This window comes from Schistocerca americana, chromosome 10 (genome assembly GCF_021461395.2).
Source record: "Schistocerca americana isolate TAMUIC-IGC-003095 chromosome 10, iqSchAmer2.1, whole genome shotgun sequence".
Lineage (NCBI taxonomy): Eukaryota > Metazoa > Arthropoda > Insecta > Orthoptera > Acrididae > Schistocerca > Schistocerca americana.
In genome coordinates this window covers 147484185-147510754 of record NC_060128.1, presented here as the reverse complement: position 1 = coordinate 147510754, position 26570 = coordinate 147484185, and the positions used below count along the sequence as shown (strand labels likewise).

General features: G+C 38.9%; 1 protein-coding gene across 1 annotated transcript in view; it reads left to right on the top strand.

Moving 5' to 3' along the window:
• The window catches only part of LOC124552397 (tubulin alpha-3 chain-like), a 216377-nt gene that overhangs the window by 186095 nt on the left and 3712 nt on the right, over positions 1-26570 (top strand). The window contains exons 6-9 of the mRNA XM_047126657.1: positions 505-601; positions 2255-2353; positions 12399-12548; positions 15109-15298. Coding sequence (XP_046982613.1) covers positions 505-601; positions 2255-2353; positions 12399-12548; positions 15109-15298 — 536 coding nt within the window. The remainder of the gene's footprint in view (positions 1-504; positions 602-2254; positions 2354-12398; positions 12549-15108; positions 15299-26570) is intronic.

The window sequence follows — 26570 nt, the reverse complement described above, 5'->3', positions numbered from 1 at the left end:
TTTGGAATTTCCTAGCAGATTGAAACCATGTGCCAGACCAGGACTCAAACCCAGAACCTGGCCTTTCATGAGCAATGCTCTTACTGAGTGAGCTATCCACACACAGCTTGTGATCTTCCCTCACATCATAGATTTACTTCTGCCAGTACCTCTTCTCCTACTTTGTAACTCCACAGAACTTCCGCTACATAACTGGCAGATCATGAGCTGTCCCTGGATAGCTCAGGCAGTAGAACAGTCATAGGTTCTGGATTAGGATCTCAAAACAGCACACAGTTTTAATCTATAAATCTGCATGTTGTAGTTCTGCTGTAAAACATATAAAGTATCAGAAATGAGGATTCCATGCAGTTTCAGTTGTTATGTTGATTTCTAGAAACATTTGGTTGAATATTATGGTTCATAGATTTTATAAGTACCATGATCCACTGACACATTATGTATGCTGGCATCTCAGCAATATTCAGATATAATACAAGGCTCTTGTCTCTTGTTTTCTTTCAGCATAACTGCATCATTAAGGTTTGATGGTGCTCTTAATGTGGACCTGACAGAGTTCCAAACCAACCTTGTTCCTTACCCAAGGATTCATTTCCCTCTGGTACAGTATTATTTCTCCTCATTTGAGCTTACAATAGTCATTTCATTAATTTGTAGATATATACACTTAAGAGAAATCAGATTGATCTTTTCTTTTATCCTTTTTATTGATGATTTAATTTCTTCCACAGCCCTACCACATGAAGAGAGGTGGCTGGCTTTAGCAGTATCACTGCTCTGCAGTCTAACTGTGTATGAAATACAAAATATTGCTTTCAAAATTTAAAAGGATTAATTTAATTAAACAGTAATTTGACAAAATGTCAATAACTTTTGCAGTTTACCTTCATCATCAATGATGATCCAGTATGATAAACATAAACTGCAGAAGTCTGTGTTTGTTTTAGAAAAAATTGTGTGGAAAGGTAGACATGCTTACTAGACAGATGTGTTAAACACTGCACCACCCTGGCACTGTGGCTAATGCAGCTGCATGGATAGCCCTCATATTTGACACAAATAATTACTTACAGTGTAGAAGCCATTTATCATGAGGTATTTGAGAACTGCACCACTGAACACAGTTATGTTCTTAATTGCTTATTGTACAGTCTAATACACTCTCTGCTGTACACATCTGTAGCCCCATTAGGGGCATGTCTGTTGCTTGATTAAGCAACACACATGATCTTGTTCTCTGGATATATCCAAAAGTTGACCTTCTTTGTGGGGACATAAAAGCCCTGGCTGTACCCCTCAATAATATTGCTCCCCTACCACAGTGAGAACAATTGTATCTTTGCCAGATCAGGTCTCTGTAATAAGAGCTCTATGCTAAATGCATTGTGTATACACTGCAAGAATAAAAGTAGTCATAGTAAGTGACAGGAGTGTGACTGCTCATTGATCATTGTAATTACAAAGCATGCTCCCCAATACCTACAGTTTGCATGTTCATATCACGTCGCGGTCACCACTGTAGGTAGTAAATAAATGTAAATGTTGTGTGACTAGGGCCTCCCATCGGGCAGACTGTTGGCCAGGTGCACGGCTTTTGATTTGACGCCACTTCGGCGACTTGCATGTTGATGGGGCTGAAATGATGATTAGGACAACACAACACCCAGTCCCTGAGCAGAGAAAATCTCCGACCCAGCCAGGAATCAAACCCGGGCCCTTAGGATTGACATGCTGTTGCGCCGAGCAGACACTGTAGATAGTGGGGAGCAGGCATGTTAATTATAACAATAAATAATCACTCACACTCCCATTGCTTACTATGAATACTTTTATTCTTGCAGCATACACACAATGCCTTTATCATAGAGTGTGTACTACAGAGTACTGATCTGGCAAAGATACAGTTGTTCTTGTTGTGGTAAGGCAGCGATTGTGTTGGAGGGTAGAGCCAGTGGTTCTATGTCCCCACAGCTTAATATAGTAGCCATTTTCTATGTCCATAAGTACTGTCCCAAATAAAGTTACGTGTATTTTGTTGGTATTGATACCAATGAAATATCAGGTAGTAAAAGGATTCAGAATAAAATACCCATTTAAAATAAAACACTATGTTACAAAACTTCTTGACTCATTTTCTGTATGTTGAAATGTGTTTTACCTTTTCAGCATTTGGTATAGTAATTATTATTGTCATCACAATTTAAAATTTACTATATTTCATGTATAATTACAAACCATTTGAAATTTAACACAGGCAACATATGCTCCAGTTCTTTCTGCGGAAAAAGCGGGACATGAGAAGATGAGTGTAGCAGAAATTACAAAGTCCTGCTTCGAACCACAACATCAAATGGTAACATCAATGATGAATCTGTTTGGAAATAAGTCTTAAAGTTGTAAGAATGTTCAGACTTTTGTTTCACGTTACTTAAGCTAGTACTGTAAACATCGATACACACACATAAGATTACAAACATTTATTATTAAAACCTACAAGTCATTGTAAATGGATTAAGGACTGACATTCAGTACTTTGCACTCCACAAAATTTCCATTATGTACATCCATAAAAACATATGTACCAATTGTCCCTCCTAAAAGTTGTCACATCACCTTTTTCTTGTGTTTGTAATATTTAGATTTTGTTATTGTGAACCTGAACAAAGAGTGCTGATTGTGTTTTGCATACAACATCACTTGTCAAGGGAAAAAGTGTTATGGCTCTCACTATAAACAAAATGATGACTAAATTGTAATTTTATGCATCCACTTTGTGGAGAAATCTCAGATTAAATTGTACAGTATTAACCCTCGAGCGGGCGTGCCGTTTTTCATAACACGAGTGGGTGCGCAGTGCACTTTGTACACATGTACAGAATGGCTTCATTTATGTTGCCAATGTGAGTCATGTATGATCAAAATCACAGTTTAATCTTAGTTTACTTAAACAACAAGAAAATAAACTTACATAATATGAGCTACACCACTGTTTTATTAAACAATAATGAAATAAATTTTCAGTACAATGCCCTGTTGCCAAGGACAGGTGTTACAGGGACAGTAATGACCCACTCGAAGCATTAAGCAGTGCAGTGGCATCAGATCCCATCCAGCTGCTTATATGATCACTAATTATCTCGTAGACAACTGCCTCAATGTAGCATTAGGCTGTTAGTTCATAATCAGGGCCACTTTTTTTTTTTCACAGATCATAATTTTTTTCTGCCTAGCTGACTTTGTATTTTATATTACTGCTGCTCACTTGGACATATGGCAACACAAATTATCATTGTATTACCTGAAGCAATAATGAGGGAATAGGTACAGGTTTGCAGTTGTGATAGAAAAATGGAACAGTACAAAATCCATTTTATTTTTTGTTGGAGCACTTTATACTCAGGTGCCCCCACTCAAGGGTTAAGTTCAGTGACAGCAAAACATGAAAAATACTCAGAGTTTCCAGCAGTGGTCATACGGACTCTGTTCTAATCTGTTTTTGTGCTCCCATTGCACAGAAGTGTGACTGAAATCAGGATAATATTCTTGTTCTGAATATTGCACAAGACTAATTTAAGTTAGCTTTGTCAATTGCCAATTGAACATACAAATCTACATTCAAGACACTAACTCGTTCCTACAGAGAAGCAGAATGATATACACCCACCATGAGCAATCTTTGTTAGGGATACCTCCCACCTATACATTGTAAGATTACTGACTTTAGTTTCCTTGATCAACATATCCTTTTTTTGTTCAGTGGCTAGCGGCTTAGTAGTGACTGACTTTGGCACTGTCCACAGTGCATACGTAAGTGTTCAAATAGGGAGGTTTGCACAGACTTTTAAAGTACAAAAGAGTTGTGTTCTCAATTACAACATTAAAGACAGGAATTGTAAGCAATACTTTTGCAAATCTGGCAATGAAGTTACTTCATTTAACTACTAAGTATATTTTCTTAAAATTCGTTAATATGAGGAACTGTTTTCTAGAGCAGGTTTTCAATTGCCCAGTTTTCTTCTCATTTTCTTAAAAAGATCCTACCAAGAATTTTCTAGATACCAAAATTTTATATTTGAGAGACATTTCATTATCTAACACCTTTCCCCAGTAAAAATATACATTCCTCAATTTAAAAAAGTGGGCTGCAAGACAGAAACACTACATTTCTGAAACATGTGCATTCCAAAATTTGAATGACTGTGCAACATTTTGGAACAGTAATATTTCCTTAATTACAAAATGTAGAAAAAAATCAAGGTATTCTGTACTTAGAACACAATCAGGACTTTGAAGTGAGTTATATCAATCATAGAATGAATAATCATAAGTGGAGTGGGATCTTTAAGCACATGTTGTTTCCCTGCATCTTAAATTTTGAATATTTCCTTAAATCATATCTTTCCACAAGAAATAATTGTATTGTTATCACTGAGAACATACAAATTATTCTCTGATGAGACACAAAATTACAGCTTGAAAAAAGTGTTTTTATATTTCATATACATGTGGTATATGTATCAGGTATATGAAAGAAAGAATAAAAGAAAAAAATTAGTATTTATATCAGGAGTGGTATCAGAGGAAGTGGACTTACACCATCATACTATGTTTCAACATCAAAAAGCACATACAGTATGATTCTTAGGATGTACAGCAGATGTGAGTGTATGTACAAATATGAGAACCCACAGATAACTAGAATTGTTCTATTACACATTTGTTTATAGAATTCTATCATCTGCAGAACAGCACCCATCAGATATGATGCCCTTTTACCCGTGTTTCACCCACTGAAGCAAGCAGTTGTCCAATCGTTTGAAGTTATATTACGTAATGCCTTCAGCAGTTAGTGTTTCACTTGTTCTACATCCTGACACTTTACCTTCAGTTTCTCTTCATGCTATAGGAAGAAGCCACAGATATTAGATTTAGTGACAAGATGGTAAAAAACTATTGTCACTTTTTTCTGGTCAAAAACTGCCCAACACTCAAAGCCAGAAGATCTAATCTTGCCACTATACAAGCTGCCAGTTTTGGAATCCTGCACTCTCATCATTTTAGCATCTCAAGCCAGTAGTGGTGACTAAGCAATTATGATGAGCTTTTTCCTTTATGTCAAAAACATAAACTAACAGAGATTTTTCACCAGGTACATGTCTTGGAGGGTTGTTCAAAAAATACATGACTTTTACTTATACAATCAGTCTTTAATTAGACACAATTGTTTGACACTAGTCACTTTCAAAGTAGTCCCCTTCAGCTTCTACACGCCTCTTCCAATGCTGCTACGACTACTGGAAGCATCACTGTAAAGCCTCGTTTGATATGGTGTGAGCTGCTCCATCGACTTCTGCATAATGTCCTCCCTGATCTGAAATCTGTCCCTCTCAGAGTGTCTTTCAGTTTAGGGAGAAGCCAGAAGTCAGTCTGTACTAGGTCAGTGTAACATGGAGACCAACAAACCATAGCCATGTTGTGTCTGGCCAAAAAACACTGGAGTAATAGACAAAGATGAGTGGGTGCATTAGCGTGGTGGAGGTGCTAACTCCCTGCTGCCTATAAGTCTGGCATCTCACAACTTAACAAAGGTTACACAGAACCTCATAGTATTCTTTATTGACAGTAGTACCTCCTGGTGTGTTACTCATGATGAATCATGACAGTGAGGTAAAAAAAGATGGTTTAGTATATTATTATTATTTCTTTACTTTCTCAGACATTAAGTCTGGTTAAAAATGGAAAGTGACACAGACCTTGATCAAGTGTCATTTCCTTTTAACAGTACAATATATGTTATATTGCATTTAGGAACTTTTGCGTAACTGAACATGTATCAATAATTACAGATTTCTGTAGTTGTATATATAAGTTTGGATGTAGCTGTATTGCATTGATGCACTGGTGGATATTGTGTGGTATGACTCCTGTAGTTGATAGTATAATTGGTATAATGTCAACTTTATCCTGATGCCACATGTCCTTGACTTCCTCAGCCAGTTGGATGTATTTTTCAATTTTTTCTCCTGTTTTCTTTTGTATATTTGTTGTATTGGGTATGGATATTTCGATTAGTTGTGTTAATTTCTTCTTTTTATTGGTGAGTATGATGTCAGGTTTGTTATGTGGTGTTGTTTTATCTGTTATAATGGTTCTGTTCCAGTATAATTTGTATTCATCATTCTCCAGTACATTTTGTGGTGCATACTTGTATGTGGGAACGTGTTGTTTTATTAGTTTATGTTGTATGGCAAGTTGTTGATGTATTGTTTTTGCTACATTGTCATGTCTTCTGGGGTATTCTGTATTTGCTAGTATTGTACATCCGCTTGTGATGTGATCTGCTGTTTCTATTTGTTGTTTGCAAAGTCTGCATTCATCTGTTGTGGTATTGGGATCTTTAATAATATGCTTGCTGTAATATCTGGTGTTTATTGTTTGATCCTGTATTGCAATCATGAATCCTTCCATCTCACTGTACTTATTGCCTTTTCTTAGCCATGTGTTGGATGCGTCTTGATTGATGTGTGGCTGTGTTAGATGATACGGGTGCTTGCCATGTAGTGTTTTCTTTTTCCAATTTACTTTCTTTGTATCTGTTGATGTTATGTGATCTAAAGGGTTGTAGAAGTGGTTATGAAATTGCAATGGTGTAGCCGATGTATTTATATGAGTGATTGCTAGTTTCTGCTCCTTCTATAAAGAATTTTCTTAAATTGTCTACCTGTCCATAATGTAGGTTTTTTATGTCGATAAATCCCCTTCCTCCTTCCTTTCTGCTTAATGTGAATCTTTCTGTTGCTGAGTGTTGGTTGGTTGGTTTGGGGAAGGAGACCAGACAGCATGACCATTGGTCTCATTGGATTATGGAAGGATGGGGAAAGAAATCGGCCGTGCCCTTTCAGAGGAACCATCCCGGCATTGGCCTGGAGTGATTTAGGGAAATCATGGAAAACCTAAATCAGGATGGCCGGATGCAGGATTGAACCATCGTCCTCCCGAATGCAAGTCCAGTGTGTTGCTGAGTGTATGTGATGTATTCTATATTTGTGGCATTGTGATCATGTAAGTGTATTGAGTGCTTCTAGGTCTGTGTTACTCCATTTCACTACTCAAAATGAGTAGGTCAATATTGGTATAGAATAAGTATTTATAGCTTTTGTCTTGTGTCTTGCTGTCAATTCTGTTTTCAGTATTTTTGTTAGTCTTTGTCTATATTTTTCTTTTAATTCTTCTTCAATATTTGTATTATCTATTCCTATTTTTTGTCTGTATCCTAGATATTTATAGGCATCTGTTTTTTCCGTCGCTTCTATGGAGCCGCTGTGGTTATCCAATACGTAATCTTCTTGTTTAGTGTGTTTTCCCTTGACTATGCTATTTTTCTTACATTTGTCTGTTCCAAAAGCCATATTTATATCATTGCTGAATACTTCTGTTATCTTTAGTAATTGGTTGAGTTGTTGATTTGTTGCTGCCAGTAGTTTTAGATCATCCATGTATAGCAAATGTATGATTTTGTGTTGGTATGTTCCAGTAATATTGTAGCCATAATTTGTATTATTTAGCATGTTGGATAGTGGGTTCAGAGTAAGGCAGAACCAGAAAGGACTTAATGAGTCTCCTTTGTATATTCCACACTTAATCTGTATTGGCTGTGATGTGATATTATTTGAATTTGTTTGGATACTAAGTGTGGTTTTCCAATTTTTCATTACTATGTTTCGGAACTGTATCAATCTAGGATCTACTTTGTATATTTCCAATATCTGTATCAACCATTATTATTATTATTATTATTATTATTGTTATTGGTCAGTTAATTAAAAATATTCTTTATTTATTTATCATTATAAATACTTATTCTTTGTGTGCTTTTATTTTAATTATTGGTTTAGTTATTGGTTTTAGTTGATTTAGCTTAGTTCCTTATTTCTTTTTATCTTTATTCTCCTGAAAACCTGGAAAATATAAATATTTGGTTTTAGGAACCAACCTTTAATTGCTATACAGATCGTTCAGCATAATTGTTTGCTATGTTGTTTCATGAGTCTGGATGATAGGTCCAACAATTTAGCAAGTTAAAGTTTATTAATTTGGAGATAATCTTTCTACAAATTATGACCATGGAAAATGTAAGTTTGCACTATCATTCCAAACTTCACCTCTGAGCAGTCTACGTCTAATAATATCATGATAATTAGCTAATTTCGGTATGGAGATATACACACCTTGAATACTTGATGTCAATTGTTGGATTTTATTTTGTGCAGAAAACTATTTGAACATCTCTCTCCTCCTCTTGTATGTCCAATCTCTCCATTTTCTTCACAAAGAGTCTCTAAAATAAAATATTTGGTTTGGTAAGACACAGAGATGTGTTTCTAGCACAGAACATTCTATTCTCACAGTCAGTATATGCCGTTCACCATAATATCAATTCATCACTCCCAAATTTAGAGTTTTGCATGCTTTGATACACCATAATTGTCAGCATGACTTTCACTTTGCTGCGGACCTGCCTTACTTTATGGGTGTCAGGGATTATGGATGCTTTCATTGTGATGACTGGAAATTTGTTTCCGTATCATACCCATAAACCAAGGACTCATCATCAGTGATTACTGTATTAAGAAAATAAATGCATATCACCTCAGTTATGCCTCTGGATTCATGATTTCCTTTCAGAGAGGTCACAGTTCGTAGTGATTAAAGAAAATTCATTGATTAAAACAGAAGTCTGTTTAGGTATTGTTATAGGACCCCTGCTATTTCTTCTCTATATAAATGTTTTAAGAGAGAATTTGAGCAGACATCTTAGTTTGCTTGCAGACGATACTGCCATTTATCATCTAGTAAAGTCAACAGAAGATCAAAATAAATTGCAAAACGATTTAGAAAAGATATCTGTATGGAGTGAAAATTGGCAGTTGACCCCAAATAATAAAAAGTGAGGTCATCCGGATGAGTGCTAAAAGCAATCTCTTAAATTTTGGTTACTTGATAAATCAGTCAAATATAAGGGCCATAAATTCAGCTAAATACCTAGGAATTACAATTACAAACAACTTAAATTGGTAAGAACATATAGAAAATTTATGGGGAAGGTGAACCAAAGACTGTGATTTATTGGCTGTACACTTGGAAGATGCAACAGATCTACCAAAGAGAGTGCCTACACTACACTTATCCATCTCCTTTGGAGTACTTCTGCATGGTGTGTGATCCTTACCAGATGGAATTAAAGGAGTACATAATGAAAGTTCAAAGAAGAGCAGCACATTTTGTACTATCGTGAAATAAGGGAGAGAATGTCACTGACATGATACAGGATTTGGGTGGACACTATTAAAACAAAGGCATTTTTCACTGTGACAGAAGCTCCTAATGAAATTTCAATCACCAGCTTTCTTCAGTAAATGCAAAAATATTTTGCTATGCTGACCTACATAGGGAGACATGATCATCATAATAAAATAAGGGAAATCAGAACTTGCATGGATGGATATAGGTGTTCGTTTTTTCCACATGCTGTTCGAGATTAAAATAACAGAATATTATTGTGAAGTTGGTTCGATGAACCCTCTGCCAGACATTAAAAGATTTAGTTTACAGAGTATCCATGTAGATGTAGATGTAGATATAGGGATTACTGTTCACAGTATCCAGCATGCCCAGTGCAATCTGCAAACGAAATTGCTTCTACAGATAATCTTTCCGTAGCTTGGAGCCAAAGTCATATAATTCTGTTTAAATGGAAGTTCTGACACTGGACTGTAGAGATTGTTTATTCTACATACCATAATGATTTTGGCCCTTGGCCATTTTCAAGTACTGCTATGTTAAACATTATCAGACTTCTGTAAGTGAAGTCACTGTCAAAAGATATTAAACTCGGTTAAATAACACAGGTGTCACAGCATATAAATGAGAACATATTTACAAAATGTCAAGCAGAGATAGAACTAATATGTCTGACATGCATTTAGGAACTGCACCGAAACATGATCACCAAAGACAGTCATTACATGTGTTGGTTCCATTATCTGAAGCCACACTTTCTAATCAGGTGGTCAGCAAGAAGAGGTGCACACATGGATGCCCACTATGTCTTGTGATTTTGGCTTAGGTCTTGCAGTACCCATACATCTGATTTTTTAACCTTCCCCAATGCATGCAAACGTCACACAATGGTGCAGTGATCACATTTCATCATGTTCGTCAGTTCTTGAGTACACGTATATAGGTCATTGTGGATTAATGTGTTGAAATGGTTATCATCAAACCCCAAAGGTCTTCCTAAATGTGGTGAGTCACTAATGTCAAAATAATCACCTTTAGAAAGAAAAAACCATTTTTTTGCCATGCTCTATCCGATGACATTATCCCCATATATGACACAAATGTTTCTGGCTGCCTACATCAACTTCTACATCTACACCTACATCTGTGCTCTGCAAACCACCATGTGGTGAATGGCAGAGGGTATATACCATTCTACCAGTTATTATGATTTCATTCAGTTCCATTCACATTTGGAGTGTGGGAAGAATGGTTGTTTGAATTCCTCTGTGCATACAGTAATCATTAAAATCTCATTATGATGATTCCTATGTGAGGGATATGTAGGAGGTTGTTGTATATTCCTAGAGTAATTGATACTTAATACTTACTAGAATTAAGGAAAACACGGAAGGGAGGATCTACCAAACAACTTTTTTTCACACAATCTGTTTATTTAACAATATATGTAAACTATGTTTTACAGATAATCGAAACATTTAACCATAAAATTTTCTTTAACAAAATGAACAAATCTGCAAAATTATTTTGACCTTAAACCATAAGTTTAATAAGCTTTTAACCTTTGCAAAATAAATCTGAAGTGCTGAACTGCAAAACAGCAAACAATATGACGGTGATAAGACTTACTTCAAAGCAACCAACCTCTTAATTTCAATAGGCAACCAAGGTGCGACTGGATCCCAACCCGTCCTTCTGACAATTTTATTTTGACTAAAGCCCTGGTGACAGTTGGCTGTTAATATTTTCAAAGTTAAACTGATTGTCAGTTATTAAGACCCTCTGAAGGAACGTCTTAAAACATTACTTGTGAACACTTATTACAAGAGAACTCACTCGGCAGAACCACAAGATCTAACTAAAATACATCAATAATGACTCAGCCTTTCAAACACAGAAATTAACAGCTTAGTACAACAGGTTGTTCAGATTATAACTAATGACTGAGAAATGCAATTACAATCAAAGAATTGAACCAGTCAACAGCTAAATCTAACCACAAGGTCCCTCTTTTGTTTAACGGCAACCTGAGCCTTAGTACAACTGTTCTGCTGTATTTACAACCAAGAGCTGATTCATCAGAACATTAATGATCAGGTACAAACCAGAAAGGAAAGCCAATATAATGGTGGGACAAATTTTAAAATGACAATTAGTGTCTTAGTTCAATACTACTGCCTATATTTATGACCAAAGAGCCGACTGAGTAAAACTCTGAGGGTCTGGGTACAAACCAGAAAATAATGAGGAGGGCAGGTAGACGATGAAACAAATCACCATGAGGATTACAGAATGTTACTCCTCATTATCAGTAGGCAGTTCCATAGATCCACGGTGTGCCACAGCAGTTACTGAGTGGTGTCAACATAAGTCAGGTAGAACAGGGCAGCCAGGCCATGAGCGGTCGACACGAATGTTGACAACCAACCATGGGATGTCCACCCGCTGCTTGTAGTCATTGCTGACCCTGGTGAAGTAATCTGGTATTTTTGCTCTGCACAAGATCTCCTTGTGTGGCTCGGACCTCGTGACCACATCTTGTCACGGCGTACTACCAATCCCCAAACTTCTTGGGCCAGCACACTTCCTTGGGGCACACCCAAAGTTATTTCTACATCTGACAATGAATCTCCATCCAAGGTAATTTGCTGGGTCCTGCCTACCAAAAAGTCCTCAATCCAGTCACAAATTTCACTCAATACCCCATTTGGTCATTTTTTTGACAATAAGTGTAGGTGTGGTACTGAGTGAAATGCATTTTGGAATTCAAGAAATACTGCACCTAAGTGGCTACTTTGATTCAAATCTTTCAGTATATCATGTGAGGAAAGTGGAATTTAGGTATAACATGATTGATGTTTTCAAAATCCATGCATTCCAGCAAAATGGTGATTTACACTGGAAACTTCTGGTGTATTTGTTTCTTGTAGTTTATTTCATGTTTTCTGGTATGCTGAACACAAATCTCAAATCTGGAGTTGTCCAACACAAATTTTCCCAATAAATATGAGAAAAAATAAAATTCATTTTTGTACATGCATAGAGGGTGGCCCTCTTATACATTTCCTAAACGTTGTCTGATAATGATCTCTAACTAGGTGAACTGTGACCCACGGAGAGGCAAATACATGGCTGTCTGTATGCTCTACCGTGGAGACATTGTGCCAAAGGATGTCAATTCAGCCATCTCTGCAATTAAGAAAGAGAAGACCATACAGTTTGTAGAATGGTGTCCAACTGGATTTAAGGTAAGCTATTGTCTGTCTATTTATTAATGTTGCAAGTTAAGAGCTCAGATAAGAAATGAGCTTTTCCCACAGAATCAACAAATCAGCAAGGAGTGGAACAAGTGGAATACATTGACAAGAAGGAGGGATATATACTGACAGATAAAAGTCACAACACCAAAATATAATTAATGTAGAGTAATGAAATTTCTGGAAGCAGTTGTCTAGGTAATATGTATAAGTAGCTAACATTGCAAGATCACAAGTTAATGTAAACACAAGATAAACAGTTGCAAAAGAGAAATGCCGGTACATTAATAACTGATGTAATCACCACAATGTTGAGCACAAGTATGCATACTTTGAATCCAATGTGTTATACAGGTACCAGATGTCAGTTTGTGGGATGGAGTTCCATGTCTGTTGCACTTTATGGGTCTATACAGGGATGCGTAATGCTTTTTGTGGATGACACTTTAGTTGGTGTCCAAAGATGTCTCATATGTGCTCAATTGTGAACCATTAAAAAAACTTGTGTACATGATAAACAGCCTTCACCATATGCTTATTTTGATCATATATAGGTTTCAGTAGCAATTTTTCCAAGTTTCATGAAAATCATATAGCTTTTACACAAATGATGGCCACAGCCACACTGATTTTTCTACAGACACCAGAAGTGCCACATTTGACTGAGAAGGCTTCACTAGTCCCAGCCGCACCTCTTAGTAACAACATAATGCTTTTTACAGTATAGATGGACATCCAAAACTGAAGTGCATAATGCTGCTGTATCACTAATCATGGCTAGCTGGAGAACCAGTGTTTCAGACAGGCGGCAGTAAAATATGAAGATGTAACAGAGGAGTGATGATAGACCTAAAATCATGTGCAAGTGGCTGTGGTGTGAGCTCTGATTAGTGTTGAAACACTGAGTGAACTGTGTGTAGTGGTTTATATTTCTTATAATCCCACCAGATATATCAATGGACAATGCCATACTACACCTATGTCTGGCTGCGTTACTGCAAGTGGGGAGTGGCACAGCATCTCCATCCAGCAGGTAATTTGCCTCCATCAGTGGGCTAATTTAGGGCAAATTGACTTCAGGCCCAGTCCCGTAGCTGACACGTTCCTCTCCATGGTCAACAAGTCCTGATTATTCTGCGTGACACTAGTTATTCTTTTGACTATTCCTCTTATGACAGGGCCTCCTCAATATGTGTGTGCAGTGACATTTTGCCTAACACTATAAAGTTCTACTTTGGTAGACTGTGATACTGTTATGCTAAGTGACTAGATTCTGCATTTCCTACAAGTAGTTCCCACCACAGTAATTCAAACTTTGAGTGTTCTGATTGTTTTCTTTTGTACTCCTGGAGAATTCACAGCATTGGTAACTTTTATAAACTATGTGTCATTTATTCTGTGTTGCAGTGTGTTTGGCAAGTGTTAATGAATGACATTTATGTTTCAACTGGGGCTGTAAATATGTTATTAAGACAAATTGTTCCAAGAATGTAGCTGGCCGCAGTGACTGAGTAGCTCTAGGCACTTCAGTCTGAAACCACGCGACCGCTACAGTCACAGGTTCAAATCCTGCCTCGGGCATGGATGTGTGTGATGCCTTAGGTTAGTTAGGTTTAGGTAGCTCTAAGTTCTAAGGCACTGATCACCTCAGATGTTAAGTCCCATAGTGCTCATAGCCATCCAAGAATGTACAAACATAAGAAAATCGTATGTTACCTATAAACCAAATGAAGGAGTGGAAACCCCAGGTTGGAATATCAACAATATAATGAAGAGATAGATTGCTACTCACAGTAAAGATAACACACTGAGTTGCAAACAGGCACAACAAAAAAATACTTTCACATTAACTTTTGGCCAAAGCCTTCACCAAAAAAGGAAGCACACAAACATTCATTCACATGAGCAAGCACACCTCAGGCACACATGACTACTATCTCCAGCAGCTTGGACCAGAATACAGCTGCCATTTAGCATGGAAGCAAGGAGGAAGAAGGGATAGCAAGGTGTGGGTGTGGATGGGAGGGGGGGGGGGGATGAGAAGAGTGCTGTCTATTACAATATTTTCTTTCATTTATTGATTAACCTTCACATTTTTCTAATGATTCAGTCAAGGATTGTGCAATACAGGATTGGACAAACTGTGTTCTTCTAAGTTCATTGACATTCCGCTTTCAGAAAATAAGTTACTAATTTTCAAGAAAACTTTATTTACATCTTCAATTGTTGAAGTTACTCCAGTAGGCTTGATCATAACAATCATATCATCAGCAAAAAGAACAAGTTCTACTTCTTGTGTAAATTGGTGCATTAGCAGATCATTTACATATAACAAGAGAGGAGCCAATATCAATCCCTGAGGAACACGTATACTGATGATGATCCCCAGATACTGATTTGCACTCTACACTCTCTACGTTTTTTAACACTTACTGACAGTTTTTCTTCTCACGCACTAGGCTCAAGGCTCGTGACACACATTTGGATTTGCAGTGCCCTGTTTCGCACTGTGTACTTTTGGTAGATACTGTGTGTTCTCCTCTGCCCACAGGTCGGTATCAACTACCAGCCCCCGACAGTGGTTCCTGGCGGTGACCTGGCTAAGGTGGAGAGAGCTGTGTGCTGCTTGTGCAATACGACAGCTATTGTAGAGGCATGGATGAGGCTTGACCAAAAATTTGACCTCATGTTTGCAAAAAGAGCATTCATGCACTGGTTTGTTGGTGAAGGAATGGAAGAAGGTGAGCACCTATATTTGTTTAATTCATTCAGTCATTATTTCATCATGTATTGTAGATCCCACCAAGAAGAATAAATTTCAAGAATATGAAATGAGTCAAGGTATACATTAACATGAGAGAAAGACATTGTAGAAAAGTAGGCTTTGTACTGTATTAATAATGAAGTTTCACTACAAGCTCTGAGGAGTGGAGGAAGCAAATGCCATCTGCTATGAGGAGAGAAGGTGCACAGGCAGTCAGACAGTAACTTCTGCACCCTCTAAATAGTCAATACTATGAACTGTAAAACAGTGCATTATTTCAAACTTCATTGAATTTTATGCATGTGATATAAGAAATATATGCAAATGAGAAACACAGCTACAACAATTTAGTAGTTATATTAATTACTTGTTGAAATAAATATTATTCCTTCATGCTTCTCCTTCATTCCCTTTGTCCTTAGTCCACATAGCAAAAACTTTGGTGATAATTTTCTCATTAAAAAAGCTTTCTTTCAGCAATTTTCAGTAACATACCTTTTATTTTCTGCACTGCAATTACATCATCATTGAGTAATAAGTGACCATATGGCACATCTTGTTGCACTTGTCTGACCTCCAACTATCACTACTACTTCCTGACTACACAGCAAAATGGTGTTGGCACCAAATGAAAACTACTGAGGAAGGTGGCACAATCAGTAGCACACTGGACTCATATATGGGAGGATGATTGTTCAAATCTGCATCCAGCCATCCAGATTTATGCATTATGCAGTTTCCCTAAATTGCTTGGGTGAAGGCCAGGATGGTTTGTTTCAAAAGACATGACCAGTTTTCTTCCCCAGCCTTGAAACAGTCAAAGTTTGTACTCCATCTCTAATGAGGGGATGGGACTTTAAACTCTAATCCTCCTTTCAAAATGAAAACCAATCTAACTGAATATGTTATTACAATAGACCTACTGATTTTCAAAATTTACAGTACTTCACTATTCTTCTATGTTCTGTTTTACAAGTGCATTTTTATTACTTTCAATTTTGGAATTAAAGATTTTTTAGTGGTTCTGTTTATCTTCACATACAATTATTTTGATCATTCGAGAACCCAGAAACACGTCTTTACATATCCATAATTAATTTTTGCTCTACAATGGAGTGTGTACCATTTTGAAACTTTCTGGGAGATTAAATCAGTACGCTGGACTGGGTCTCAAACCTGGGACCTTTTTCTCCTTCCGTGGCCAAGTGCTCTACTAACTGAGCTGTCCAAGCACAACTCATGGCCCACCCTCACAGCTCTAGTTCTACCACATCTCATCCCCTATCTTCCAAACTTCGCTAAAGTTCTCTCGCACACCTTGTGAGGCTAGCACTTTTGGAAGAGAGGATACTGCAGAGACATGGCTTCACCACAACCTGTGGGATGTTTCCAGAATGAAATTTTCACTCTGTGGCAGAGTGTGTGCTGATTTGAAATTTCCTGAAAGATTAAAACTGTGCGCTATAATCTGCTGGGAAGTTTCACACGTCTATGTAATTTACAAATTTTATATAAAGCATCACAATTTGAATATTAATTCTATAGATACACTACTGGCCATTAAAATTGCTACACCAAGAAGAAATGCAGATGATAAACAGGTATTCATTGGACAAATATATTATACTAGAACTGACATGTTATTACATTTTCATGCAATTTGGGTCCATAGATCCTGAGAAATCAGTACCCAGAACAACACCTGGGCATTGAGTCGAACAGAGCTTGGATGGCATTTATAGGTACAGCTGCCCGTGTAGCTCCAACACGATACCACAGTTCATCAAGAGTAGTGACTGGCGTTTTGTCACGAGCCAGTTGCTCGGCCACCATTGACCAGATGTTTTCAATTGGTGAGAGATCTGGAGAATAAGCCGGCCAGGGCAGCAGTCGAACATTTTCTGTATCCAGAAAGGCCCGTACAGGACCTGCAACATGCGGTCATGCATTATCTTGCTGAAGTGTAGGGTTTCGCAGGGATCGAATGAAGGGTTGAGCCGTGGGTCGTAACACATCTGAAATGTAACGTCCACTGTTCAAAGTGCCGTCAATGCGAACAAGAGGTGGTCGAGAAGTGTAACCAGTGGTACCCCATACCATCACGCTGGGTGATACGCCAGTATGGCGATGACGAATACATGCTTTCAGTGTGCGTTCACTGCGATGTCATCAAACACGGATGCGGCCATCATGATGCTGTAAACAGAACCTGGATTCATCCGAAAAAATGGCGTTTTGCCATTCGTGGACCCAGGTTTGTTGTTGAGTACACCATCGCAGGCGCTCCTGTCTGTGATGCAGTTTCAAAGATGGTCTCCAAGCTGATAGTCCATGCTGCTGCAAACATTGTTGAACTGTTCGTGCAGATGGTTGTTGTCTTGCAAACGTCCCCAACTGTTGACTCAGGGATCGAGACGTGGCTGCATGATCCTTTACAGCTATGCGAATAAGATGCCTATCATCTCGACTGCTAGTGATATGAGGCCATTGGGATCCAGCATGGTGTTCCGTATTACCCTCGTGAACCCACCGATTCCATGTTCTGCTAACAGTCATTGGATCTCGACCTACGCGAGCAGCAATGTCGCAATACAATAAACTGCAATCGCGATAGGCTACAATCTGACCCTTATCGAAGTCGGAAATGTGATGGTACCATTTCTCCTCCTCACACGAGCATCACAACAACGTTTCACCAGGCAATGCTGGTCAACTGCTTTTTGTGTATGAGAAATCGGTTGGAAACTTTCCTCATGTCAGCACGTTGTAGGTGTTGCCACCAGTGCCAATCTTGTGTGAATGCTCTGAAAAGCTAATCATTTGCATATCACAGCATCTTCTTCCTGTCAGTTAAATTTCGGGTTTGTAACACGTTATCTTCATGGTGTAGCAATTTTAATGGCCAGTAGTGTATATCAGAGGTATGCAGTTGATTTAGAAACATCAAAACTAATCATGTTTTTTTCATTATGTACATAATTTATGAATTCCCATTCAAAATAAATCTGTAGTAAACCTCGCAGAGCTGCTCCCTTCCAGACACATACATATCATTGATGCTGAAGGTCCTGTGCTGACCTTACGATGTTCCTCCATAGATGGTGAGCTTGTGCTATTATGATCCACTTTTTGTGGGCAGCCAGCTCCTGAAGGTTCTTCTGGAGTTCATCCTCCCATTGCTACCTTCATCTTCCAGCACAGCTTTAGCCTGGCACATTTCTGACATTCTGATAATGTACACTGTCAGGCTTATTCTGCGCAGTTTCATTTTCTGCATGATGTTTGTTTGATTCATCACATTGTACAGCTCCTGGTGCTTTCTACATTTCCAGGTGTTGCCTTTGCAGGTTGGTCCAAAGATCTTTCTCATGATTTTCCATTCAAAGATCAACAGGTTCTCTTCAACTTTTTTGTGCTGAAAGTTTCTGTCCAATACCATAACACTGTTACTATCACTGCTTTGTAGGCCTTAAGTTTGGTTCTAGCTGACAGGTTTCTGATGACATTATCCGCTTCAGAGTGAAGTTAGCTTTTGTAACATTAACAATATGTCAATTAATTTCTTGTTTTAGATTATCATTCTTGTTGACCAGATGTCAAACTATTTTAAATTTTCCAGTTAGCTGTGTTCTATATTGCAATCTGTAATGGGGCATTGTTGGACACTTCTCTTTATACTTCCATCATTTCAGTCTTCTCCATATTAATCCTCAGTCCAGTATTAATGGAATCCCTTAATAAGTCCTCCATGGTTTCTGTTACCTCTTCCTCTGACTCCACTATGGCTGAAATGTCATCTGCATATCCCAGCATACCCAAATAGCTGTCTTCTATCTTTTAGCTTCACCCCTTTGCCTTCTCTTTTCATTTCCTGAATTACTTTCTGCAGGACTGAATTGAACAGCAATGGTGAAATGGTATTACCTTGTCTCACACAGTCTTGTCCAGAGACATCATCACAAACACGATTTTTATTATGCTAATGCTCATCCATTAACTCTTGGAGTTTTAGTTTGGGCAATTACATCACAAGACGCGTCTCCATCACACAGCACAGGCCACAACTGTATGATTTGTAGCAGAAGTGACACACACTGCTAATTGATGCTTAAATGTCTCACCTACCAAAACGAAACTTGAACTGGCTCTTACAGTGACACATACAATAGTGATGATCCCATAAAAATATTTATGGCTGTGAATTACTTATTGTCAAAATGAAACACAGCAGCCAACAGTGGCTAATATAAAAACACTGCCTATGACACAGTTTGATACTTAAGGTCAGCAGTGACCAGTGACAAGGCACTACAAATATGAAGTCATCTGATTTCTGTCAATTCATATGCAGGGAGCCTACATACAAAGATGAAGTACATACATAAAAAAAATGATTGTATGACATTTATTGGGCAGTATATCCCCTTCGGGGTTTGGCCGCCATATTGCAAGTCTTTTTAGTTGATGCCACTTCAGTGACTTGAGTGTCAATGATGATGAAAGTGATAATGAAGGACACGCAACACGCAGCCCCCTGCCGGGAATTGAACCTGGACCCCCTTGCGTGGTAGGCAGTAATGCTACTGCTGCACTACAGAGGCGGACAGTACACGCGTAGTTTGTACTGTGATCAAAAATGAGATGTCATGAGTCATAAAAGTGAGGGACACTGGGAGATGAAAGTGCCCTGTGCACTTACACAGAAAAAGTAGAGAAGTCCTTGCAACATACGTCAGCTGTCTCACAATTAGTGTGGCAAGTGGGCCAATATTAGCAGCTGAAGTTGGTGTGTCACCAGGAGATGACATGCCTACAAGCTGCTGCGACTCCTTTTGGTTTGAGGACAGTACACTGTAACAATCTGCTACAAAACAGTGTGACAAATTGATGATCAAATTTTATTTTTATATTTTGCTTCAAAATAGTTCAAAAAGCTTGTAATACACATACTCACATGCATGTGACCACTGTCTCTGGTCAATAAGGCCAGACTCAGGTCTGACAAGGAACCCCTTGAGTGCAAGATCACAATGTCAATCATTAGTAAGACTCATTTGAAAGTGTTATGTTAATAGCTATGATGGCAAAATATTAGTTGCTAATGACTCACCATGTGCATCAGGAAGGCAACAGAAAATGAGTGTCTAGGAGGTGCAGAGATCAAATTTCTGTGCAATGTATATATTACACTTCACAAAATGAACATCATCAACATTCAAGAAATGTTTAAAATAAATCACTAACTTGCAATGTGAACACTAAATGAAAAATGATGCACCACAGGGATCACAAAGTTTCACACCATCAAGACTGAATGCCAGCTCCTTGGGAGTTAGAAATCAAACAGGACATTCAGCTAGGTATTCACTTTTAAAGAATGCATTTAGAATCATATTGGCATAACAAGGTGATAGAACTGATGGAATGTGATGGCATGCAACTGAATGTCAAACAGTCTGTCATGGAGCTAATTGTGAAATTGGCCATCCTTTAAAGTGTAGCTACAGACAGTGCAATAATATGTCTTACAGTCAGGGAAAAACGTGCAATTTAATGTGTATAATGTAGTAGGGCACTATCATGTATATTCTATAAATTGTATTGAGCATCCTTGATATGTGCAAATACCAGATTTTGTAAAAAGTTGGCCATGTCCTTCCTTGAATATTCATAGTTTTTCTTATGCACTTCACAGTCTTATTGCTGTGGACTTATTTGAAATCTACTTTTAATCTAAAAACAAAGATGATGTGACTTACCAAACGAAAGTGCTGGCAGGTTGATAGACACACAAACAAACACAAACATACACACAAAATTCAAGCTTTCGCAACAAACGGTTGCTTCATCAGGAAAGAGGGAAGGAGAGGGGAAGACGAGAGGATGTGGGTATTAAGGGAGAGGGTAAGGAGTCATTTCAATCCCAGGAGTGGAAAGACTTACCTCAGGGGGATAAAAGGACAGGTCTACACTCGCACACAAACACATATCCATCCACACACACACAGACACAAGCAGACATTTGTAAAGGCAAAGAGTTTGGGCAGAGATGTCAGTCGAGGCAGAAGTACAGAGGCAAAGATGTTGTTGAAAGACAGGTGAGGTATGAGCGGCAGCAAATTGAAATTAGCGGAGATTGAGGCCTGGCAGATAACGAGAAGAGAGGACATACTGAAGGGCAAGTTCCCATCTCCGGAGCTCTGACAGGTTGGTGTTAGTGGGAAGTATCCAGATAACCCGGACGGTGTAACACTGTGCCAAGATGTGCTGGCCGTGCACCAAGGCATGTTTAGCCACAGGGTGATCCTCATTACCAACAAACACTGTCTGCCTGTGCCCATTCATGCGAATGGACAGTTTGTTGCTGGTCATTCCCACATAGAAAGCTTCAAAGTGTAGGCAGGTCAGTTGGTAAATCACGTGGGTGCTTTCACACGTGGCTCTGCCTTTGATCGTGTACACCTTCCGGGTTACAGGACTGGAGTAGGTGGTGGTGGGAGGGTGCATGGGACAGGTTTTACACCGGGGGCAGTTACAAGGGTAGGAGCCAGAGGGCAGGGAAGGTGGTTTGGGGATTTCATAGGGATGAACTAAGAGGTTACGAAGGTTAGGTGGACGGCAGAAAGACACTCTTGGTGGAGTGGGGAGGATTTCATGAAGGTTGGATCTCATTTCAGCGTAGGATTTGAGGAAGTCGTATCCCTGCTGGAGAGCCACATTCAAAGTCTGATCCAGTCCCGGAAAGTATCCTGTCACAAGTGGGGCACTTTTGTGTGCTTCTGTGGCAGGTTCTGGGTTTGAGGAGATGAGGAAGTGGCTCTGGTTATTTGCTTCTGTACCACGTCGGGAGGGTAGTTGCAGGATGCGAAAGCTGTTTTCAGGTTGTTGGTGTAATGGTTCAAGGATTCCGGACTGGAGCAGATTCGTTTGCCACGAAGACCTAGGCTGTAGGGAAGGGACTGTTTGATGTGGAATGGGTGGCAGCTGTCATAATGGAGGTACTGTTGCTTGTTGGCGGGTTTGATGTGGATGGACGTGTGAAGCTGGCCATTGGACAGGTGGAGATCAACATCGAGGAAAGTGGCAAGGGATTTGGAATAGGACCAGGTGAATCTAACATCTGTAATAGGACGAGGCTGCTTCTTTTTCTTGTCCAGAGTACTTAAAAACGCACTGTTTCTTCCAAAGGGACTTTCTTCCACACTGTTTATTTCACTGTCTTGTAAGTTTTGAAGTAGCACTCCTTTCCTTATAACTGTTCTTTCACTGTGTCCTAGAGTTTTCGAGGTACGCTCTAAAACTTTCTCGGCAGAAATCAACGCGTGCCCTTGAACAGAAACAAATTCTTTTTCTTGCTCGTAAAACTCATGCGTCCTCCGTAGTAACTCGAAAGCCTGACTATTTAATGGCACTCCACAGTGCAATGGATTGTCGCTTGGTGAACGACATCGTTTTGGAGACATTGTTTAACAAACAAAAACTGTAGTCAAGGTGGTAACACAACACAACAGCAGGCATTCACGCAGTAACATACAATGTTTACACAGAAGCTGGCAATGTGGTAGCATTGCCCCAGGAACCGGCTTTTGTTCAGTGCTGTTATTGGTTCACCCCCAGCACCTCCCGTTCCTCACTTGTTTGTTGGTTATACTACCAACTCTACGGCGCTTGAGGAGTGACCTTGAAGTGACATGTTTCAGCGGCCCAGGTATAGCAGCAATTTACCTCCCCCCCTTCTACCTCTACTGTGCTATCCCTCCCCTCCCCACCCCCCCCCCCCCCCCACCCCAGCCACCTCCCTGCCATCCCTCCCCCTCTCCACCCCAGCCTCCTCCCTACTCCCACCACCCAGTTGCTTCTCCCATCATATGCCACTGCTTGCAGTCTGGTCTCGGCAGCCAGAGACTGTAGTCATGTATGTGTGAGTTGCGTTTGCGTGAGTGTTGTACATATGTCATCTATTTCTGATGAAGGCCCTTTTTGGCCAAAAATTTACTTGCTGACAGTCTGTTTGTTGTGGCTATCTACAACTCAGCATCTCCACTATATGGTGACTTATAACATTTGTTTATATTTTTTGTACTGATTTTTCATAGTAGCTATATTTCATGACATTTTTAATTATATTTGATGATAACTATGTTCTAGGTATTCCAAGCACATCAGTAAATTGAATTTATAGTATTACAATGCTTGCTTATCTGTTTGTACTACTTCACGTAAATGTTGAAAGATAGTATCTAAAAGAAATAAAATCTCACAGATTTTAGTTTGTGGAGGTATCCTTTATTTGGGGGTTTGATGGGTCATTATGATTAAGGCTGTTACCCAAAAAAAAAAAAAAAATTCCTCTTGCCACTTTGCTAGATGAACTGAGACAGCCCATTCAGAAACTATGATGATTATTGATGCCACTACTACAAATCACATCGAAATTCAACCATACGAGAAGCAGCCTACAACATTTTTTCAAATATTTCTTATTAATTCACAACAAACAGTTTCATTCTTACAAAAAATGACTTGATCGTACCAGAAATAGATATTAATGGTACTACACTAAATGAAAAACTGTGTGTGATGCTCCTTGCTCTCCTGTTGGATAATATACTAATATACAATCAACAAAATTATAAACTAATCAAGAAGCTCAGTTTGCTATGTTTGGTACATACAAGAATCTGTCACTGTATCTACATCTACATCCATATGTAGCCACATGACGGTGTGTGGCAGAGGGTACTTTGAGTACCTCTATCAGTTCTCCCTTCTATTCCAGTCTCGTACTGTTCGTGGAAAGAAAGATTGTCGGTATGCCTCTGTGTGGGCTCTAATCTCTCTGATTTTATCCTCATGGTCTCTTCATGAGATATACATAGGAGGGAGCAATATACTACTTGACCCCTCGGTGAAGGTATGTTCTCAAAACTTCAACAAAAGCCCGTACCGAGCTACTGAGCGTCTCTCCTGCAAAGTCTTCCACTGGAGTTTATCTATCATCTCCATAACGCTTTTGCAATTACTAAATGATCCTGTAATGAAGCGCACTGCTCTCCATTGGATCTTCTCTCTCTCTTCTGTCAACACTATCTGGTACGGATCCCACACTGGTGAGCAGTATTCAAGCAGTGGGCGAACAAGTGTACTGTAACCTACTTTCTTTGTTTTCAGATTGCATTTCCTTAGGATTCTTCCAATGAATCTCAGTCTGGCATCTGCTTTACTGACAATCAACTTTATATGATCATTCCATTTTAAATCACTCCTCATGCCTACGCCCAGGTAATTTATGGAATTGACTGCTTCCAGTTGCTGACCTTCTATATTGTACCTAAATTATAAAGGCTCTTTCTTTCTATGCATTTGCAGCACATTACACTTGTCTACATTGAGATTCAATTGCCATTCCCTGCACTATGCGTCAATTCGTTGCAGATCCTCCTGCATTTCAGTACAATTTTCCAATATTACACCCTCTCGAAATACCACAGCATCATCTGTAAAAAGCCTCAGAGAACTTCCAATAATATCCACAAGGTCATTTATGTATATTGTGAATAGCAACAGTCCTACAACACTCCCCTGTGGCACACCTGAAATCACTCTTACTTCGGAAGACTTCTCTCCATTAAGAATGACAACGCATTAACTTGATGGCCAGATGCAGACTTATTTTACATACTTCCTCCCTTTGTTGTCTTACAGTGTTATCTTCTGGAGCAATGAAATTGAGGGAAATAAAGTATGGGGGACTTGAAAAACAAGTTACACATTATTACAGCACGTCAAGTAAATTTTATTGAATGCTAGACTAGAAATCAAAGTGACCCAGATGAGTAACAGTATTTTTCTATTTTATAACAGAGTTGACAAGTCTCCATAAACAACAGTAAGAACATCCTACCAATCACTCAATTCCTCAATGATACAAATTCACTCCTTGATCACAGAGCAATTTGAGAATAGCTGTATGAGTGTTCTCATTATCGGAAAATCTCTTTCCCCCTCAGATGTCCTTTCAGCTGCCTGAAAAGATTGCCTTAACATTGTCATCTGTGGTCAATGTTGGTGGCCTTCCTTTCTGATTAGCATCACATGTGACTGTGTTTTTGGAACCATTTCACTATGCCTGGACACCACATTGCATTTGGTCCATGTATTACCACAATTTTATGGTGCATCCATGTGCAATTAGATATTCTCCTCCAGTAATCATGAAACCTGTGTGAGGGGAGGAGAGCCCAAGTCCACATACATTTGTGCGCTTACTAAGGTCTTGCAGCTTGGATATCCACTTGCTTTTTACTGGTTTATTAAACATGAGCAAGTCCATAAAAAGTACTACTGTGTCCATTACATTTGAAGAGGAGTTACACACCAAAGCAATGTGGCCTTTCTTTTGACACTTGTTGCAAACAGCCCAACACTTATGGCGCACAACATGCTGGTGTTGGATGAATCAGTATGGACAAGATCAAAGGCAGACATGGGGCTACTGTTGTGATGTGGCCTGCTGCTGCTGTGGCCGTAACCGGCACTGCCCCATGTGATGCTGCAGTGGCTTCCCAGTCATTCTGAACACTTGCAGCACGTGTAACAGGTGTTGACTGAGCAACTTCCAAAACCTCACCCAAGCAGCAATCTGATCACCTGTAGCCCATGATGCTTCAAAAGGCTGTGCTATACAGAGAACATCAGGAAACATCAGATTCTTGTGCTGAAGTGCTTTTTCACAGACTTCCCTATCTGGTACCAGATGAATAATAACATCACACACCATGTGATCAGTGTAGGATTCGTGATTGGTACTAATAACAAATTTATGATGATGGCTCAACCTGTGTTACTCTGGTGCACAGGTTTTGTAAAATTCATTTGGGCAAATCTGACAATGGTAAAATTGTACATGCACCACAATTATGTGCTTTCTGTCTCAGTAATAGGTGGAGAGAAGCTTGCACATTTCATCAAACGATAAGCTGGCTGGTTCTTGCAAAGGTGCAACTTTAGACAAAAAGTCGTAAATGTGCAATGAAAGTCAGGAAAGAAAGAAAGCCCTATATAGGCTGGCCAATTCCAGCCATGGTTCATTGATATTATAGTCATAGCATACTAAGTTTTTTCATTTCATGAAGATCACATTTTTATGTTTCTGAACTTTTAAAGCAAGTTGCCAGCCTTCGCGCTGTTCTGAAATCTTATCAAGAGTTGACTGAATATGTCTGCAGCTTTTTTCAGACAGTATTTCA